At 44.1% G+C, this 21,279-nt stretch overlaps 1 protein-coding gene across 1 annotated transcript in view; it reads left to right on the forward strand.

Annotated features, from left to right (window-relative positions):
* The window catches only part of LOC135486527 (KICSTOR complex protein SZT2-like), a 48,972-nt gene that overhangs the window by 20,933 nt on the left and 6,760 nt on the right, over positions 1 to 21,279 (forward strand). Inside the window, exons 22-55 of the mRNA XM_064769378.1 lie at positions 78 to 232; positions 347 to 1,618; positions 1,961 to 2,207; positions 2,420 to 2,645; positions 3,135 to 3,198; positions 3,461 to 3,733; positions 4,425 to 4,656; positions 4,761 to 4,842; positions 5,189 to 5,374; positions 5,615 to 5,851; positions 6,061 to 7,135; positions 7,424 to 7,471; positions 8,376 to 8,520; positions 8,792 to 9,015; positions 9,249 to 9,410; positions 9,780 to 9,879; positions 10,122 to 10,269; positions 10,410 to 10,664; positions 11,160 to 11,324; positions 11,556 to 11,637; positions 12,019 to 12,204; positions 12,513 to 12,731; positions 13,510 to 13,557; positions 14,190 to 14,216; positions 16,203 to 16,342; positions 16,636 to 16,819; positions 17,241 to 17,434; positions 17,719 to 17,899; positions 18,149 to 18,294; positions 18,592 to 18,777; positions 19,539 to 19,788; positions 20,169 to 20,248; positions 20,565 to 20,714; positions 21,010 to 21,221. Of these exons, the coding sequence (XP_064625448.1) occupies positions 78 to 232; positions 347 to 1,618; positions 1,961 to 2,207; positions 2,420 to 2,645; positions 3,135 to 3,198; positions 3,461 to 3,733; positions 4,425 to 4,656; positions 4,761 to 4,842; positions 5,189 to 5,374; positions 5,615 to 5,851; positions 6,061 to 7,135; positions 7,424 to 7,471; positions 8,376 to 8,520; positions 8,792 to 9,015; positions 9,249 to 9,410; positions 9,780 to 9,879; positions 10,122 to 10,269; positions 10,410 to 10,664; positions 11,160 to 11,324; positions 11,556 to 11,637; positions 12,019 to 12,204; positions 12,513 to 12,731; positions 13,510 to 13,557; positions 14,190 to 14,216; positions 16,203 to 16,342; positions 16,636 to 16,819; positions 17,241 to 17,434; positions 17,719 to 17,899; positions 18,149 to 18,294; positions 18,592 to 18,777; positions 19,539 to 19,788; positions 20,169 to 20,248; positions 20,565 to 20,714; positions 21,010 to 21,221 (7,581 nt within the window). The remainder of the gene's footprint in view (positions 1 to 77; positions 233 to 346; positions 1,619 to 1,960; positions 2,208 to 2,419; positions 2,646 to 3,134; positions 3,199 to 3,460; positions 3,734 to 4,424; positions 4,657 to 4,760; positions 4,843 to 5,188; positions 5,375 to 5,614; positions 5,852 to 6,060; positions 7,136 to 7,423; positions 7,472 to 8,375; positions 8,521 to 8,791; positions 9,016 to 9,248; positions 9,411 to 9,779; positions 9,880 to 10,121; positions 10,270 to 10,409; positions 10,665 to 11,159; positions 11,325 to 11,555; positions 11,638 to 12,018; positions 12,205 to 12,512; positions 12,732 to 13,509; positions 13,558 to 14,189; positions 14,217 to 16,202; positions 16,343 to 16,635; positions 16,820 to 17,240; positions 17,435 to 17,718; positions 17,900 to 18,148; positions 18,295 to 18,591; positions 18,778 to 19,538; positions 19,789 to 20,168; positions 20,249 to 20,564; positions 20,715 to 21,009; positions 21,222 to 21,279) is intronic.

Raw genomic sequence — 21,279 nt, forward strand, 5'->3', positions numbered from 1 at the left:
AGCAAAAGGATTAAGCCCTGGTTAAACCGTTGATATGCCACTATCCTCTTCACATCTGGTCGGTTTCTGAATTTCAGTCCCATTAGGACGCCAAGCGTGCAGACAAACACCACGAACACGTTGCCAAATGTCCACGAGTCGACCATTAACTACATCCCATTCACCTTCGACCTGGCCGGGGTGTTACCAAAGTGCCAACAGATCGAGATGTTGTTCTCAACTTATTTACAAGGTAAGCCCTACGAATGTTTTTGAAATCAACAAAGGCAGAAATGATATTTTCATTCCTCCTACCCTGCAAAAGTTTTCAAATGAAACGACTCTTAAACTTTTGCCTTCTTTTCAGATACATACCTGTCGCCTCGATCGCCCAAGTCACCAAGATCGCCGAGGAACCGGAGCCTGGAGGCAGCGTCTTCCAACAACACTCTCTTCGATCTCCTCTTGGAAAAAATCGAGGGCATGAACGACAAGGAGCTCACCCTCTCAGATCTGGAATGCGGTCAGTTCCTGTTGATGCTCGTGGATAGGGAAAGAAATCCAAATGAGGCACCCTTGCCATTTTCATTGCCGCCCGATTTCCGCCAGAAAATCGCGTTAAAAATTCAACAGCACAGCACAGAAGAGACTATGCCATTCTTGCCAAAGCGCCACGGCAGTATTATGAGTAATGATACGTTGTATAGCCTCGGCAGTATGCAGTCTTTGCTGCAGTCATGTCCGAGTGCCTCGCATACCTGCATGCAGTTTAGTAAGATGTACGAACGTCAGACGACGCAGCAGAGTGATTGCACAGACTCCTTGTCGCTCTCTGGCCGTATGGAGAGTGGAAAAAAGAAGAAACCTTTCGCAAGGTGGCGCTGCTACATCCGCATGGTGTCAGAGACGAACCTGATTTTGACGTTCTTGCCTGCGACATATGGCGACCTCCAGATACTGATGCAAGGCGATGCGGAGGAGAAAGAAGTGAAAAAAGCAAAGAAAGAGGATGGGAAGTCGTCATCGGAGGTGGACAACAAAAAGGATAAATCTGCCGGCGAGCCGAAAGATCTCGGTGTTCCTTCGACGCCGTTGCCGTCCAAGGATGAAGGTGCAATCAGGCTGGACTCCAGTCAGGAATCGCGCGTTGGGGACTACAAGAAAGCACTCCACGCCCTCGAGAAGGAAGTATTCTCAGAATCTAGTATTCAGTCGGTCGAATCTCCAAAGGAGGAATCGGGCGGTGAACAAAAACGGGTTGAAATCGGTGGCACGAAAATTGACAGGTTACGATTGTCGGACATTTCGATGAATCTACGTGAGGCTAAGAAAGGATTGGTGCTCCCTCTTTACGTGTACAACATGTCTGTAAATAAACTCGTCAAACAGTTAGAAAATCGCTGGACGGAGCCGATGTGTCCCGATTTATTTGAGGATTACACGTTTCAGGAGAGCTTGCATGATCATGTGTTTGCACAGGAAGAGGACGACCAGGACAACGTGAGTGAGTCGAGTAGTGAAAGGTGGCGCCGATCTCCTGAGCGGTCGTCGGCTGAAGACGCGCCGAATACGAAAAACACAGACATAAAGCAGCACTGTATGGTCGTCTCTGATGCCTACTTGAGATGTTTTGTTATGGGTAAGAAAAATCATAATCTTCCAAAACAGATATCGGTATCGTGAATATTTTATTATTTTCAAACATGTTCGCAAATTGCGAAATTGAAGAGTTGCAAAAATTGGGCTGTTTACTGATAGTACTGAATATCTGTTTGACTATCTTAACTGAGTATGTGGCTGAACTGGTCCACAATAAGCTGCGAAGACTTCAATCATTCCATTTAGAAGTGTCGTTTGCCCGAAACTCTGTTGATCCAGTCGTAAAAGTGGTAACGAAATTTGTGGATGGGAATCTTGCCTGCTTGGGTGGATCTAGCACAATTTCTGTTACATCACAGTGTAATGCTTGTTATGTTTGCAGGTGTATTCAAGAGTCTTCAGCTCGGTCAGAAAGTCGAGTACCAGGACGTTGAGAGCGCCATCAACCGCATATGTGAGGAACTACTCCCATTAGAGATTGATATCACCAAGTTTCTTGAGACAGTTTGCGGTCATATCCGCCTGTACCAGGATCAGGTCCGGATGGAGGCCTTGGATAGTGAACATTACTTCGTTCCTAATCAGCCGAGTAACATCTTGGACGATTCGGACAACAAAAGCGTTTCAAGGTAATGGACGCTTTTTATTTTCGCAAGAGCACTTCTGCCCAGGGGTCATTCCGGTGGAAAGGGGTATGCACATCTGTGTCCCCTTTTTTTCTTCACAACAGCGCCTCTGCCCGGGAGGTCACTCCCATGGAAACGACGGACCTCGCGAAAAGCATGGGCTACATTGCAAATAGTAAAATAGTAAAATTTGAAATTATTCAATTTATTTGCAGTGAATCTGACGTCACCCAGCAGTCCTCAGAAGTAACCTCCCCGTCAGGTACCAAGCACACAAGCTTCAAATTCCCACTCGCCTTCCTGCAGAATTCACGCTGTGAGGCCAAGAAAGGGATGCATACATCGATTAAGAACAAATTCACGGACATCCTGAAGAAATGTTTCAAGCCGGTTACTCCTTACTCTGATTACTTCTTCTATTGCCCACAGAATTATCAACATGTAAGTACATTTTGTTAAAGAGTTTGCATTAGAACCTCTCCTATAAGGACACTTCGGGACTGATTGAGTCCGTAATAGAGAGATGTCCTCATTAGAGAGGTCAATTCGTGGAAACAATCAATTTGGTACCGAAAGCAGTGTCCTTAATAGAGAGAGTGTCCTGGTTAAACAGAGGTGTTCCCGCTAAGGAAGGTTCCACTCTAGATTGCAGTTAGAATGTTTCGAAGTACGATTTACCTCTTGTGAGACACCATCAAGATTACAATCGACCGAAATAGTGTCTGTCACATGAAATACATCAAGCATTTAAATTGGCTGTTTTGGACACATTCCTCAAAGGACGGGTGGGGCAAATCGTCCAGGGGTTGAGCAGCTCCCGTGGTGTCCATTCAAGTCAGAAGATAGAAAAGTGACCCAATGAATAGTAGGGTAGGCTCTTTATAGGCTCAATGTTATAGATGTCGCTGAACTTTTCATATCTTCTCACAGATCATTGAGGAACCAGATACGTCCAAGCCAACTGAAGATGGTCGACAGTTGGACAACAGCATAGGTAAGAACTATTTATGCCGTGTAGGGAAAAGATTTCAAAATTTTGCAGAAAACTGGCTGTTAATGTTGTGTCAGGATGAAAAAAGCTTGTGCTGAGATTTAAAGAACCCAAATTTTGAAATACTGTGTGTGCCCAAATTCATGTAATATAAACCATCATATGTTCGAGAAGCTACAGTTTTGGGCCGAGAATAAATGATATTACCGAGAACTAATAAAGATTAATCTCTATTCATCTTGATTACTCTTATTTTGTTTGGCAGACATCCGAGGCATCACCACGGAGGAAAGCGACTTCTTTGTGACCGATAACGACGACAATGACACTAAGGCAAGCGACAAGGACTCGGTTAAGTCAAACCTGGACAGCGAGAGCTTGAGCTCCATCCTCCGAGAGGACCTCGATTCGAACCTGAGTCAGGATGATAAAGATGAGATGTCTCCGCTGTTCGTCCATCTGACTTGTTCGTTGTCGTTTCGGAGCAAGACGGGGATATTACGAAGCGTGCCTGTGAAGAGTCTGCCAGTGTGTTTGTGTAAGTGTCATTACTTTAGCCAATTTGAACATGCTGGATTTAGGTTAAAACACCTGTTAGTTTTATTTCACCCTTCCGATATCTTGGCTTCTAGTCACAAAGATACCAGAAGGATCTCTCATATTTCATCTCTTATTTTGGCTTCCAGCAACACTCCAGGCAAACCACAGCTGATTGCAGGTTAAAACCTCTGTAAATTTTGATCCAACCCTTTCGATATCTTGGCTTCTAGTCACAAAGATACAAGAAGGATCTCTCACATTTCGTCTCTTATTTTGGCTTCCAGCAACACTACAGGCAAACCACAGCTGATCGCAGGATAAATCTTTGTAAAATTTGATCAACCCTTTCGATATCTTGGCTTCTAGTCACTAAGATACAAGAAGGACCTCTCCTGTGTCGTCTCTTATTTTGGCTTCCAGCAACACTCCAGGCAAACCACAGCTGATCGCATTTTAAAACCTCTGTAAATTTTGATCAACCCTTTCGATATCTTGGCTTCTAGTCACTAAGATACAAGAAGGACCTCTCATATTTCGTCTCTTATTTTGGCTTCCAGCAACACTCCAGGCAAACCACAGCTGATCGGTTATCTCTCTTTCTATGAAGTCACACAAACTTGTTTCTGGTTTTGGTTTTTACTCGAATACCGTATACAGGTTTATTTGAGCTTTAATAACTTAACTTACAGGTGAGCTACAGGAATGCCTAGAAGGTTTCGACGAATATCTTGACCTGGGTGACCTGCACCTGACAATTGACATCATCTGCCTCACGTTACCTCAAGATCAAGAACTCAGCCTTCATTGGCGACCGACGTTCAACCGCCTCGTGTCGTACGAGGGGAATTCTCCGGCCATTTCGGAATGTGGCCAGGACAATGATGAGTACATGAGTACTGTGGCATCTACAACTGAGGCTGGGTAAGCGTAAAATTTTAATCCCTGTGTCTTTTGTCAAGCTTTTCTCAAAAGTGAATAGATTTACAATTGGCTTTCAATTGAATCTTATTTTGTGTCTTTGTAAGGTTAAATCAAGACCAGACTGGGAATCCTTTGAAGAATCTGCCGAGCTTCCAACATGAGAATGTTGCTACATGTATAGAACAGGTACATATACCACACTTTCTTCTTTTTGTACTTTAGGGAGTTGCTGTTGTCCGCAAGTGCCCAGTAACTTAGGAGGCCCTATCAACGCCTCCAAGTCAAATCCAAGATGGTTGCCAGCTGGGCTGTTAGACACTTGTACATTTTAGTCATCAGCTCTCTGATCTTGCACACAAATGTCATGAAATGTTCAGAAAATGTGTAAAAGGTCCTCCCAATTTCGTTTTTGACCATTAGATTTTATTTTGATGACTTTAAACTGGTTGGGTGCTGTTTAGGATGACCCTTTTCTGAAGTGTCTCAAAACAGCTTGATTCGTTCTTAATCACTTTCAAAAATTTGGTTCCAGATCCAGTGGTTACTGAAGGATGAGATTGCCTCAGCGCTGCACTATGTTCAGCCAGTCACAAGCGAGATGCTCAGCTTTGTTGCTGAGCATGTGTCGGAGTCTAAAGACAAAGAGAACTGTACCTGTGAGGAGCTGCCTCTGCAGTTCGTCTATGGACCAGATCAGAGCATGCCAAAGTTTTTTGAGGTGACTACAGTCCAAATCACAATTGACATCCCTTAATTTGCATCATTGATGCGCTACCCGGCGCGTAAGTCGCCTGGCACAGGTGTCCGCAAGTGGTGGTTCTCCTCCATTTGGGCAGCAAGTACAGAATTTAGGTAACCGCTTTGCCATCATTTCACAGTTTGCCGCTGTGCGACCATTTTACGGTATGAGGCCTGTTTTTTTAATTGGATTTGAGCCAAAGATGTTGTATAATTGCAGGAATTTGAGAAGATGAACGTTCCTGGCTACCACTTGAGTAAAGAAGGCAACTTTTACTACCTGGTGCTGGATAAACGTCATCTCAACACCTTATTCAACGCAAAAGCCATCCACTCGGCCCTGATTGAGCTGAGCCAGGAGGAGGAGGAACCGCAGCCCAACACGATGTGGTATGTTGGGACGGACGATGCTGTCGGCTCACCAATGGAGCTGCCAAAAGACGGACTGGATGGGAAGGTAAAGCTATACTGTGACTAAGGGATTTTATTTTGAGAAAATTTCCCAAAATTTGTAAAGTACCTTTAAGTGAAACTGAACTGATTGAAATCACTGTTACAGTGCTGTCGAAGCGCCATATTAAAGGTACACCAAAGTTGCAATTACGCAAAACCACAACAAAAATGGCTGCAAATATATCTGGGTTACTGTGAGCTTGTTTCTTCCAGAATGAGGACGTGGTGATTCCGGGCGTCTCGGTGACTCGACCCAGTCCAATCAGGGAGCAGGTCATCCTCCAGCAGCAAGAGCAGGCGGCTCTATCGCGTGGTATCAGCGAGTCGTTCATCAGGGGTCTCGACGACGAGTACAAGCTGGAGGAGAAGGCGTGGGACGGAGCGGCACCGGGTACCACGGTGGAAAGGGAGGTCGGCGCGGTCACCTTTCGGGACGACGATAGTATCAAGGTTATTTCCGAGAAGGGCAGTGTCTCTAGTGAAACGGAGGAACAGCGGAAAATATCAGAGGTGCAACCGCTTGAGTTAGGCGTTGCGGGCAAGTCACGCCGGAAGACGCCACCTGAGAGATTACAAGAGGTGGAAGAGTTGTCTTCGTCGGCCGAGCGACGACGTAAACTTGGGGTCGGGTCTGTAGGTCGGCGCGCCAGTATGCCGCCTGTGTTGACTCGTAGCACTGGTGCTAGTACTCCAGGTGAAGGAGTCGTGACGTCTGCTCCTATTGTCCCTGTCAAGAGTATATCCAGTGACTCGCTTCATGAAGATACGGATGTCGCAAAGATCATTGCATCTGCGCCAACTTTGGCCGAAATGCGCAGATCAAGTACGCCGATTGATGAGAAGATGAGCAGTAAGCCGCGACGACCGACAGATTTGGCGAAAGTCAAGGCTCGTAGCCCTGCTGATACCAGAACGCCGCAGTCGCCGATTTCTACGGACAGTCCGAGAAGTCGGCATTCGTCTGGTGATATTTATGATCGTGAGGTCAAGAGAGTGACATCGCATGCCGATGGAAGTTTACATTTTCCGGAGCAGGTTGTCACCAGCTCACCGGTACTTTCTGAAGGTACTACTCGACAGTCGCGACGTTTGGACGGTGATCCCAGCAGCAGACATCCTTCAGGTAGTGGCAGGTCGAAGCATTCTTCGGGGGAAACGCAAAGTACGCGGTCTAAACATCCATCGGGGAGTTCGCAGACGTCAAGCAGGCATCCGTCTGCTCCAGAGACCCCGAGGCTCATGTCTGGAACTCTGGACACAAGCAGTCAGGGAAGCTACACAGAGGAAGGTAGGTCAATCAGCCCATTTCTTCTATTCATTGGTAAACTTTTTACCTCTTTCGCGCATGGTTGTTGCCGAAGCGAGGATCCATATCCATTGTTAATTTCTAGTATGAATGTTACCTGCCTAGAGAATTGTGTGATGTCTCCTTTGCATCGATAAAGATATTTGGATTCTATTTCTGCCATGATTTTCATTCAATTTGGATGTGTTTTCAATGATGTGCGTTGAAAATTAAATCCCCCTCCGCCCTCTTCATAGTGATCACTTTGCACTTCAAACTGTTTTTCTCCAGGGAGTATTTCTCCTCCAATGTGGGACGAGAATTTTGTGCGCTGCTATGGTAAGGCACTGATTGGGTTTGATTGCGTTGGGGAAACCTTTGTTGGGCCTGCGGTACAAGAGTCTATCGCAAACTTCTCACGTTTCTCACTCGGTTTGGGCTTTCACTTGCCTTGGCAAAAACACCAGGTACAAAGAGCCTCAGTTTTACATCTTATTCACAAGACAATTTAGTGTTAAGTGTCTTGCTCACGGACACAAAGAAAGAACTGTGGTGATCCTAAGCACTATGATACTGTTCTCCCTGACATTATTCTTCTTCTTCTGCGTTCCGAATTTTTGAGATGCATGCTAGACAGTCGGTCTGTTTTCGGTAATGAAGTCGGCTAGAGAGCTCCAGCACGGAGCCCCAGAGCTTTGTGGTCAGGGTGGTGTCCTTTGGCCAGTATTCCTCTCCATTCTTCATTTAGGGAGCAGGTGTGAAGCACATGAGCTTGAGTCTGGTCGTGAGCTCCGCATTCACATTAAGCAGATTCTCATAAGCCTATACAGTGAAAGTGTCTTCTGAGTCGGCAGTTCGTCTTCTTCTGCATTCAGACATTACGTAACCTTATATCCTCAGGTCATGTGCCGTGTCAAAATCGGCTGTTCTTCCGCGGTGCCCACAGCCTACCGGTAATAGTCTTTGGTGAATTTGGCTCCGGTCAAAAGTCTTGTCTTCAATCCTGCAGAATGTGCCCAGGCATTTTGTCGCCAAGTCCACATTGGCAGGAAGCAGTTGGATGGAGCCCTAGTCTCTTTAGGTGCTGGTGGAGTCTGCGTTGCCCTGTACTAATATATGGAGACTCAGCCTTTTCAATCAAGTTGATGAGTCAGCAGTGCCCTGTGCATAGACGGTAGATCGTCACCCATTGCGTCCTGTCTAGCTTGGTGATGTCTCCCTGACAATTTGGATATAATTTCAGGTTATGAGGGCGACTCTAGTGGGGATGACTTGGAAGATGCGCTGCTTCCAGTCATTGACTCGTTGATCCCTCGACAGAATCTTCTCACATTCTGGCTCGTCATGGAGATACATAAAGATAAAGTGGATATATTCTATCATACCAGGTGAGCGATGATGAAAATCATCAGGCATTATTGAACTGAATACTTTAAGCCCCTTTATTTTTTGGCCAATAATAGTTTCATTTTCAAATCCCTCGAAGTTGGGTCGTGCCAGCCCATGTGGCAGGGTACAGAAAATGGTGAGGAACGCTTAGAACAATGATGATAACATTTTCAAATCCCTCGAAGTTGGGTCCTGGCAGCCCATGTAGCAGGGTACAGAAAATGCTGAGAAACGCTTAGAACAATGATGATAACATTTCAATTATTGTAGATATCGTCAACCAGAGGAAAGCACAACTAATGAACAACACGAGGAGCAAATGCTCTACCGGAAGATCTTGACGAATGTCCAAGAGATCTGCCGCGTCGTCAACCAGATGCTTTTATTAGAAGACCTGCAGAATACGCGGATGTGTAACGCATTGCTCATAGAAGATGTGAGCTGGAAAGAAGATGTCATATTCGCTGGCGCTAATCCTTTAAGACGATCTGCAGGTGAGTAGAGTAGAACCTTTCTGTTAGATACACCCTTTTGCTGTCCTAAATTAAGAGGTGTCCTGATTACAGAGGTCAAATTCAATGGAAAATACCAATTTGGGACCAAATGTGGTGTCCTTAGTAGGGGGTATTCTCATAAGAGAAGAGTCATCTAAAAGTGGTTTTCCACTGCTCCACAAGATTGGTACAAGTTCTGTGATTTAGCTTTCCTTACTTTCTGAATATTTCAGACTCTGATGAAGATGATGAGATGCAACCTCAGAACAGCTATCTGGCGGCCTCCATGCAGTTTATGCCCGGCCACTTTGCATGTCAGTGCGTCTGGGAGTACCACTTTGCACTGCACCCACGCTTGAAGACTGCTAGGCCCACTAGGGCAGCACCATCAAGAGGTTTGTAAGATTAGCTATTTTTGAACCCAGTACCATGAACGTCACTTGGGGTCCATCACCACAACACAAGTGGTGTCCTGCGTGGCGACTATGACATCACGAAACACCACGCAGACGTCAAGACGGACATGACAATCAAATAGAATATATGCCAGTTTGACACCGTGTTGTTTACAACGGTATCATCTTTGGACCAGAGCAGTCAAGTTTTGACGTTTTGACCAGTACCATAGACAGTTCTAGGTGGAAATGTCTTGATTTTCAATATTTACCGAGCCATTTAACAAGAATAGCTGAAGACAAATGGTATTTGCGTTGATGCTTTCTTTGTGACAGTATCTGAAAATTTCTCTCATTTCCTTTCGGCAGGAATCCAGGCATTGAGGACTGTACTTAATGCATTCTCGGTAAACAACAGGAAGAATCTATTTGTCTACAGAGAGTCCTCAGGGAATGTTTTCTACCTCAGGTAGGTTCATCTCAGTCACAGAGTCAACAACAGGAATAATCTGTTTGTCTACAGAGTCATCAGGAAATGTTTTCAACCTTCTACAGTTCTTATGGGTTCTATTGAATGATGTAATACTCCTCATAGGCTATACCCGACAACATTTTCAAAGATTTCAATTGAACAGATATATCAAAGTTATTCTTTGAAGTGCAAAATAAAAAAGTGCAAGGTAGAATTCACACTTTGAAACTCGTCTGCAGGTTAAATGAGTCAATGTGCCAAGTGAAGCCCATTATCCCTAGCGACGCCCAGAGCCAGCCCGATGAGGACGTCCTCCAAGAGTCCATGACGTCATCCACGCTCTCGCTGTTTTCGAGACGAACGATCGACGCTGACGACGAGGCGCAGGTGAGTTAAAGCAGAACTTTTACCTGGCTTTTAACCTTTACACCCCTATTTCCCTGTACGGACTCTTCCAGTTGATTCATTAGAACAGTCCACTTCAGAAAGTAGGGGTGTAGAGGTTAACATAATCTTTCGACTTTCAGGATTTTGGCCGACTCTCGGTCATGGAGAAGGAGCGAGATTCGGGGACCTCAATCAATCGTAGGAAATCAAAACGGAGCAAGATAGTTGGCGAGAGCGTTACGTTGAGTGTTCACGGGATCACTCAGGCGGGTCCCGAGATCTGCGAGGATTTCGTGCAGGTGCTGCAAAATCGCTTGGACGAGTGTGTCCTTGACGTCATCTCGCTCATGTTGGAGAGGAATCCGATGTGCAAACTGTCCCCGGAGGATGTGCAGGTATGAAGTTCTCACTTATTAGATGCCACTACGGTTGGGTACTGTTTGGGTTTTATTGACCTAGCACTGCCATTTCTTTGGCCAGGGAGAAGGAGTCCAAAGTAAGCTGCTCTCCACTTGGATGCGGTATATTGCTTACCAGGCAACAGGTTCAATGGATACGGTTATATATCTCATTCAAAGGACAAACAAAGAACGGTTGGGTGTCTTGCCCAAGGACATTGAGATGCCACAACAGTGATCCTTCTGAGCATTGAACCCACGACCTTCTAGTTATGAGCCTCACACTGTGACCACGATGCCGCAGATTTCCCTGCTGATACAAATGAAAATGGTTGAAAGAATTAGAGAGGTTGAGACAATTACTTACAACAAAAGCCTAAGATAATTTGGTAAATGTTACCATATTTCATTTTTGCAAGTTTAATCCTTCAAAGAATAATACTTGGAGCCAAAGTCCGATGATATGACTGGCAAACTTTTTTCAATCTTCAGTTTATCCAGAGACCTTTCGTAGACCCTGATGTGACCATCCAGTTCACCATCCCGTCTGTGGCCCATCCGCTCCTCGATGCATTGAGACACTACCTCAGACAGAACCTGCTGCAGTTCTTGCATACGCCAAAATTTGCCGACAACAAGGAGGAAAGTCATTTCCAGGTAAGCTGAAATACGCTAAGTACCGGATCTTGCACCTTGAAGTGCATGCCCAGTATGAATTGACCCCGAATGCTCTCTTGCCAGGCCTGAGCAATAGTAGAGTAAATTTGTGTAAAAAAGAATGACCAGACCTCAGTCCGGCTGTTCGAAACTACAAAAAATACTCACTGACTTATTGACAGCATTTTTCACATGGTGTTTGATTATTACAATAATTGTTTCTTATTGCAGGATTTCAGCGGTGAGAATCTTTGTGAATTCCGGGAAAATGACGTCTTTCTGTACAACAGGCCCCCAGCATCAGGCCGAAAAGGTAACACTCATTTACATATCATATGCTTTGAAACTCAAGAGTAAAAAGCCCTGTATACAAGAGATTTTTGTTGTAGCCACTTGAGGTAAATACTGTGACAGAAATCGCATTTGTGTTGGTACCCGCAGACAAGTGATCTTTTTTGGTGCACATTGCAGCATTTATTATTGCAATTATTATCGCTGCAACCAAAATTATTGCCACACTGTGTTCAGTTTGTGTTTTCTTTATTTTTGAGGTTCCATCTCCTTGTCTTTAAACCATTGCCCAGCCGATGATCCCAGACTACTCGGTTGATTTTGGGGTATTCTCTCCCAGATGGCGAAAAGGAGGGCAGTCTCCCCCATAGAAATTCACATAACCTCATGCTTCTCTTTGCAGGTGTTGCATGTATCCACTTGTCCCTGGTAGATGGGCAGGGGAATCCAGTCCAGTTGATCAGCTGCCCAAAGCCTAAGAGTGTCGCCTACAAGGAGTCCATTGACAGTGGCTCCTTTGATGCCATGACGTCTACCACTAGGTATTCAAAGGACAATACCGGTGGTTCACCGGGGAAATTTAAACCAGGTTTGTTGAATAGGTGATGCATTCGATTGTCCCATTTTATGTTCGAAAGTGGTCAGGACAACTGCTCAACTCTATGAAGTGCTCTGATATGTTGGTGTAGAATGTATATTTGAAAAGTTATTGATTGGCCGAAACATCTCTCCCATTGGTGGCCACTTTCAAATCACAGGTTTTTTTGCCGATGTTCAGAATAGCATGTTGCCAGAGCAATGTCACTCATTAGCAGATAACAGGTGCTGTGATCATGACCGCAGGATTTGAATCGCTCCTTTGCTGGGCCCTTGGCTAACACGGAGGTCTTTTTTCAGGTCCGACGGCTCTGGTTCAGTTCCGTCTATGGGTGCGTGGCGATGTCGACATGGATCAGCTCTCGGAAAAACTTCACCTCGCGCTCCGCCATGCGACGTATGACATCATTCTGGAGTACACGTACCTGACGGCACCGATCTGCGACGTGCCTCAACATTACCCAGCCAAGAGCACCGAAGCTGTCTTTCCTTTCTCCGCTCCTCCATCACCGATGAAAGGTGGGTTAAACTGATCAAAAACCTGTTTGAAACGTTTGCAAAATGGTGCATTTTTTCTTTACTTCAGTACCTGATCGTCTATGTTGTAGTAATGAGGTGAGAAAACCAGTACGCTGGCATCCCTCATCCCTCCAGACCCCCTGGGCCTGCACCTACGCTATTGAGCTTCTTTTTGGCTTCAGAGGGTCTATACCATAGCCCGGTTTCTGTCATTGATAAAAGTCAGAAAGTCGACATTGACATTGACAAATGCCGCATGCATGGCTGTAAAGACTGGGTTTTAAGGTTTTCGACCATTCCCATCATCTACAAGGTGTTTCACAAAACTTTGGCCACAAAAAGTGCTGCGGGAAATTTTCGATACAACCAGCTTTGACGCATGCTTGAGGAATTGACGTCATACTGTAAACGGTGAACTTTTTGCGAGCAATTTGTGTCCTTTTGCAAAAAGGGTGTCAAACACGAACTTAAAAAAAGCACGAGAATTTCACCTCTAGTGCTCTTCTGCAGCAGAAACAATATTTAGCCTGCCGCTAAACAGACAATGAGCTGATTCGCAGACTTTTAGCATTGCAAACATTTCAGTTTACAGCAGTTGAAATGGCAAGATGTTGTGTTGCGGTGTGTGGCAATCTGACGTCTTTCATGACGTCGCATCATGAAGGTCATGTGTCAGCTGTTGTGTATGTTTTCCGATACACCCTGTAACACCCTCCACCAAGAAACGTACACTTTTTTGTTGGCCTGCAATAATTCACGCCACTCCTCCTTATTTTAGCGTTATCTAAATCAGACGACCACCGAAGGAGCAGCATTTTTGTATGGAGTAAGTTTGTAATTAAGCGTGTAAATAAATCATATCTATCGCCTGAGGAAATCTGCAAATAAGTTAAATAAATCAGCCAGGAGCCACAGTAGGGGCCAATGAGGTCCTTTGTCTCTTTCACCTTATCTTCGTCATGATGCGGAGCTGGCATCGGGAAAATATGGTGGTCCTTACTTGTTGTGCATGAAAGAAAGATGCACGATTCAATTTCTGATTGGACTTGATGATTTTAGTTCGACCTTGGGCAGAATCAGTAAACATACAAGGAATACATAGGGGCAGACACGGTATTGAACTGGGATAAATTCATTAAACATTCTCGGAATGATGTTGGGCAGAGTTGGTAAACGCACACTCGAAATAAGCTTGGGGATCCGTAGACTTTGATAAGTAAGGTAAGATGGTGCAATTCTAGTCCGGGTACAATTATAGCCTCTGTGTGCATCAATGTGTACTGTCAGCTGTTTTCAAATTGTATGGACTATAATTGTACTAAAGCCTATAATTGTACCACTTTACTGTAAGCCAAGAAACGGGTCGCTCGGAGATCAGTATGATATCGTAAGTTGATAGAAAAATATAATTTTTCATTTTGAGTGTCAAAAAAAAATTAGATGTTCGTTTTGCTTTAGAAACAAAGTCCAAGGTGTCTGACGCAGGTAAAGTATCAGTGGGACTAGTTTACGCTTCTGGCTGCGTGGTATGCTTTCTATCCCGAACTATCAGATTACTCCCGGCATTGCTTTTCGTTCCGCCCTGATTTGAGTTATGTTGTTTTGTTGATTTTTGGCCACCCCGGAGAGTCGAAATCCTAAACTCCAAGCGTTACGCGGTTCCGAAGCATCCCCTGTTCCAGAGTTTTCGCCCCCTGATGCCGTGATGCGCAGAACCGCGAACTTTCTTGAGTTTAGAATTTTGAATCTATGTGGTGATGGCATCCAGCTAATTCAATGAGTTTTGTGGTAAAATTAGTTTCTATAATATGATCCATATTACATGTACCTGTCGTAGTATACTAGAACCTCTCTTTTAAGGACACCCTTGGGACAGACGAATGCTGTCATTAATTGAGAGGTGTCCTGATTACAGAGGTCTAATATAATGGACCAAATGTGATGTCCTTTCTAGAGAGGGTTCTTAGTAGAGAGGCGTCCACTAAAGGGAGGTTCCACTTTTTGCGTATCCTGACCTGCAGCCTTAGATTTGGTCGACCATTTCTCAAGAATTTTCCAAAGGTGCTCGTAATTTTCTGGTGATGGCCAAGCATGTCGCAGACTAGTGACTTTTGTATCACATACATATAGGTGTGTGATATTTATGGCTGCAATGAGCAACAAAAATATTGCCAGTTGGCTGCCTTGGTACCAAGGTTACAAGGTGTTTTCTGTTTCTTGTTTGGTGTCATGATCTTTCCGCTGTTGATCCTTACTTTTTTTCCATTCATTATTTATTCATTATTAGCCGGCAAATTTTTATGGGTGTTTTATTTTTGCAGATTTCGCTAATTACCGCAATTCGAATATTGCACAAAAAAGATTTTGGATTGGAAAACCAAAAGAAACTTTGTTAAATTGTTAGAAATAGTTAAATTTGTATTTGAGAAATTTTGACGAATCACAGAAATAAAGGGATAGTTTCTACCTGTAGTGTGGCAATTGCATTACTTTGTTTTTGAGGGTGCATTTTACCAGTTTTATATTTCAGACATCTAATAGCAGGATTTATCACCAACTGACTTTTGATACTGTGTGTTGTCTTTCCAGCTTCTTAGATGCGATAATCTTTGACACTTGTGTGATTAACTCTCACTTGTAATCCTTTAAAAAGTATTTCTTTGGTCTTCAGGAGAAAGGGGGTTGATCCCTTCAACCCTTTTGCCAATGATCGTGACTGTAGCAACGATCCATCTCTTACATTATTTCCAGTTTGTTTGTTGCCTGCAGAAAATATCAGATGTCTCCTCAGCATCTATTTAGAAAGTGGGATTCCACGTGTTATTTCTAGTGTGAATTTCATTGAATTCGGTGTTATTTCTAGTGTGAATTTCATTGAATTCAGTGTTATTTCTAGTGTGAATTTCATTGAATTCGATGTTATTTCTAGTGTGAATTTCATTGAATTCGGTGTTATTTCTAGTGTGAATTTCATTGAATTCGGTGTTATTTCTACTGTGAATTTCATTGAATTCGGTGTTATTTCTAGTGTGAATTTCATTGAATTTGGATGTATTTTCAATATTATATATATATTCAAGGGTGAAAAAAACCCTCAGATCCCAGATATGCCTGTGGGGTGTGTGTGTGGGCTGGGGCGGGGGTTAGACATATGGATGTCAACCCCCAGCTGAAGTTTTAACCTTAAAACCTTGATGTATGAAGTTCAGCCCAGTTCATTTTGATTATGGGTCGGAAGCTGTGAATGAGGTGGTCAATACTCCTCCTGTGGGGGGTGGGTCATTTTGTAATAATTAATGATGTAGTCTTAGATTGGTGAAACTAGAGTAGACACAGACATTCTAAGAACTTGAACATTGGTGCTAGCCCAGAATTATCTCGAGACACTGCCCCTTTAAAACGAAAAAAATCCTTTGGAGGGTGAAATTATGTGACTATTTCATTTCTAACTTGTGGGGTATTTACTTTCAGAAGTGAAACACCCAACGACACCCACGCACAAAAAGATGAGCACCGATAGTATCAAGACGCCAAAAGATTTCTTCTCACCAGTTTCATTTGGGAAGGATTTGCTGGATGCATTCAAAGGGAGCAAGCCTTCGAGTCCTCAGGTAAGACACTTAACCCTCAGAACTGAATTCATAAAATGTGTATTTTACTGTAAAAATATGTGATTTGTGATAACATGGGCATAAAAAAGTCTAAGGGCTTTCCAGTGATTGGTATTGTTACATGTAGTTTTTGAAAATTCGATATTTCTAGCGAAAATTCTGATATGGTTACAGATATTGCCCTCAGGTCTTAGGAAATTAAAATCGAAGTCTGTAAAATGGTATACAGAATACTATGGAATTCAAAATAAAGTTAACTGCAGAAATATCATAACATTGATTCTTAACCGTAGACGCCAGGACCGGATACGAGTAGCGCCACCTCACAGAAGACGTGGGCAGATGCGGAGATCCAGCGGAGGAGAGAGGTCGAGTGGCAGCAGACGCTTCAGAAATATGAAGCCGGCGAACGAGGAAGTTTGTGTAAGATCCACACGACAGTGTTTCCGGACTGGATTGAGTATGGCCTCAAACTTGGTATGTATTCCAATGAGTGGGGTTACAAAATATGGCAACAGTTGCTCAAACATGATCAGTTTTGGTCAATTTATGGCAACATTTGATCATAAAATTACCATACTTGGTCCAAGTATGACCACACTTGGTCAAAATATTATCACACTTGATCAAAATATGACCACACTTGGTCAAAATATGATCACACTTGGCCAAAATATGACCACACTTGGTCAAAATATTATCACACTTGGTCAAAATATGACCACACTTGGTCAAAATATGACCACCCTTGGGACCCTACGCGCATTGATACATATGGAAGAGTGTCTGAAAAGTGTACTGAATGCAGCAGATAGCGCTAACATGATAAATACTCCTTTAGATGTCAAATCGTTCGCTCTCAAAATGACAACTTCTCTCACTTTATTTGTCTCCTCAGGTGTACCCTCTTTGACCAAAGTCTCAGGTTGTGTGCTGTCCCGATATTCCGTGGACTTCACACTAAAGGAAGTACAGGCCATCGTCAACAACATCTGCGCCGATACGAACCTGAAATTTTTTCGAATGGCTGATCAGGCTCTTAAGAGGGACTCTGCCTACCTACCGTATAATCCTGCTAGGGTACCTCTTCAGGTAAATTCAACTGTTCAACAGTTTCAGACCTGTTAAGACGTCGAAACAGACTCGTTCCTGTCTGGTTTAGACGTGTTGACACGTCGACACACCTCGAACTCTTCCACTAGTGTTTTGATCTCCTTAAAGGGTTGCTGTGGCACACTTTTCATAACAAACTTAGGTACCGGTACACGCTGATTCCAGTCGTCTGAGGCGGGCCATTCCGTAGGATGGTTTCGAATTGGCGCATAGAAATTGAGGGTAGTCCAACTCATGCATCAGGATTTTGTGCTTCATTTCAGACAACAGAGCATCGGAAGGAGTCATCTTTAGACTCTCCTACAACTGTTCATAACCGGACTCCGGGCAAAGGGCTGATATTCACCGGGGTGGCGAGAAATGTACAGCAATGGCGGGCGAGCGTAGAGTACCAGGATGTCGAGGACGAATCGGCTGATTTGCCAACGCTCACTAACCCGAAAAGTAGGTGACGAGTTTCATCGCAAAACACTTTTTCCCATTTGAGCGAAAAACCAGGAATTCTTTGGGTTTGGATTTAAAATTGCAAGTTGCATCAATTTGAATCACTTGTTTTCCGAAACTTCAGAAACCGAGTGGTACTCTCGCTTACCTGAAATTAGAGCAAACAACATGTCTGCTTTTCATTGAAGTATGGGCGTTGTATTACGCTATTATCGTTTATCGTTTGACCATTTGCTACTTTATTTCTAGCGCACAAAAGCTATCAGAAATTCCAGCCGTATGACTCAAACTCCCCGGCAGATCGCGGAACGGAACTTAATTCTACCGTCTTGGACAATCGCAGAATATCAATTCCCAGACAGCGCCTCCTTTTGCTTATAGTCAGAGACAAAGAGGTAGGAAAAACAGTTTGAAATTACAGCGTCACAAGCTTCAGGGTCCAGTACTCAATCAGCATTAGAGATAAACCTCATCATTTATAGGTCAACTGAGTGTTTTCGGTATCTCCTACAGTAAATTTTGTTTACAATATTAGCATTTGGACTTGGTGTACAAGTTAACACATTTTGCAATGAAACTAGCAGATATTTTGTGAAATCTGAGATTTTCGTATTTCGGTCCATCTCAGATTTCACCCAGCTAATTAAAATTAGCTGGGTAATGACGAGATTTCATGTTTTATTTATTTCCAGCTGACAGTCTATGCGTACAATTGGGCGTCAGATTTGTGGTCGTCATTCGAGCGATCGTTCATGCAGCTTCTTCAGTGGCAGAACGCACGCTCTCATTTACTCTCCAACATCCTGTGTCAGAAGATGGGCCTCTTCCATCACAAGCCATTTGGCGAGTTCATGGACTGTATTAGCAATGGTGAAATGGTAAGCTGATTAATCTCTACCTTCTTCTTAGCGTTAAATCCTTTGTTTATGGCTATACTACACAACCAGGCCCTCGCCCTTATAAACCTGGCTGTCGTCTCTTGTCACTCCCTTGATCCCCAGATCTTTGCCTCACTGATGCACCATATGGCCATGTGGCCAGTCTCTCGATGTCCTGGAGTGGACAGTTCTAGAGCACATGCTCTGGTGTCTGTTCTGATGTGTTGCACTGGCATTTACTGTAGTAGGTTCCCTGTCCTACCTGCATATGCTGCATATGCTGCTTATATAGTGTTTATACTGTGCAACTGCACTGTCTCAAAGCATTTTACATCTGATCCCAGCCAACTCCAGAAACCTTTCTCTAAAAAACTAAGAATGCATATACTGCTAGACTTGGTTTAATATTAGAGGCCAGTTGAAAGTGCCAAGTTGCACTGGCTGAGACTCATACCCACAACCTTTTGTTACAATTGAGACTCTTTTCCATTCTGCCACCATGCTTTCCTATTACAGTGGAACTTCCTTTTGCAGACACCTCTCTATTATGGACACTTGTTTTGGCCCTAAATTGGTTGTTTCTATTCAATTTGACCTCACTAATTAGGACTCCTCTCTATCAAGGACAGCACTTGTCAGTCCCCAGGGTGTCATTGATAGAGAGGTTCTACTGTTCATCCAAACATTAATGTTGTGAAGTGTTTGTTTCCAAGTTTTCCACCAGGAACCTAGTGATCTTGCAACAATTCCAAATTTTCCAGGTGCAGAACCAATTTACTCAGAACACCAACGACGTGGACCTCCTGGTCCGATTCACCAGTCCGCCATTACGCGAGATAGCGACACGGAGTAACACGACGCGTCCATCCCAATACCCACCTGGCGTCTCCCTGGACAAGGTCCTGCACGACTGCAAACCCGCCAAGCCGGTCCAGAAGATGGCCAACTTCCCTGATCCGGTGTGCCGACATGGCATGCAGATGTTGGAGGTCAGAGCTCATGAGAAGAAAGGTATTAACATGATAATGCTGCTGCATGACTGGTCAATATAAAAGGCCGAATCATTTTTTTTAAAGTCAAAAGTAAAGTTTCTTTATCATGTGTCACTCGTAATGAAAGGGCCAGCCAGCTTTAGCTTATCAGACACTCTTTTTCCAAACTCCTATCTCTAATGCCGGTTGAGATGGCAGCTTGTACCCTACTTTTAACTAGCTAACAGATAACCAACCGGCCGCACCAGAAAGAGATGGTGCAATTTAAAAGATACGTGACAATGTGAATCCCATGTAAACCCAACACTAGTCCTATGTAAACCCAACCTGAATCAACAGCTAATTCCACTGTGAATCCTATGTCAACCCGGCTTTATGTAAACCAAACTTCCATTCCAGAGTCGGAAAAGAGGATGAAGATACAGAATTTGTACATCTTATGGCAACAGAGGTCGGGACACTCTCATGTCCCCATCGCAGTAAGTTATTTGAAATATTTCATCGCTTTCTTTATTCATGTTTGAAGTACGCTGTCTTGTACGGGGTTCTACATTGAAGTACCGATCCTGAAATGCTCCAAACTCCCGACTTTCTCACTCAAAAATCCACTTTAGAGACACACCTTCCCGCAAGACAATCCCTTACAAAAAACACCACTCAATATTATTGGCTTGCGGGTATTTTATTCACTAAAGACCCTAAAGTGACTGCACTGACGTTTGTGAATAGAGTATGAACTAGAACTGTTAAAACCTAAGAATATACGAAGAAAGCCATGACATTTTATACTTGTAGGCAGATGTAATGGACCTACTGAAGCACTCGTCACGCCTTATCCACTACGTGACCACGCCAATCCTCTTCAGTCCCGAGTGGAGGAAAAAGATCTTGGCCAAACCTTCGGGCAAGAAGGATGCAAAGGAGCAAGAAGGCCCGACAAAACAGGTTCGTTTTTATACTGGGACTGAAAGGGCCAGCCAGCTTTGGCTTATAAGGCACTCTTTACTTCCAAAGAAGCCTGGCGAGAAGGCAGATTGTACCCTATATTTAACTAGCTGGCGGCTTACCAACCGGCCGCATCGGAAAGAAGGTACCAGTGGGCTTCGTACCTTTGACCTTCCGTTCACGAAGGCCACTATCCACGAGGCCATCGAGAACGGTCTATTTTAGGCAATAGTCCGCAGTGAAATATTCGCAAACCATGCCAAGACTATATCTGAATATTTGTTTCTTTCTTCAGCGGTCGCGGCACAGTTCTGGCTCCAGCATCAAGGGAAAGGGCGGACTCGACGGCAAAGTGACGCCCTCCCCGGACTTGTCGCAGCGATCGTCGCCGCTCGAGGACCCCTGGCATGTCGAGTTGAGAAATAGTATGATGCAGGAGTACATACAGTATCTACAGTCGCTCCAGTTCATACAGGTGCAGATGAGGCCGGCATCTCCAAAGAGAAGGTATAAGCATAACCTTTCTCAACATTCTTGCATATCATGACTGGTTCGCACTTCACAA

The sequence above is a fragment of the Lineus longissimus genome, chromosome 4 (assembly GCF_910592395.1).
Source record: "Lineus longissimus chromosome 4, tnLinLong1.2, whole genome shotgun sequence".
NCBI classification, from domain to species: Eukaryota; Metazoa; Nemertea; class Pilidiophora; order Heteronemertea; family Lineidae; genus Lineus; species Lineus longissimus.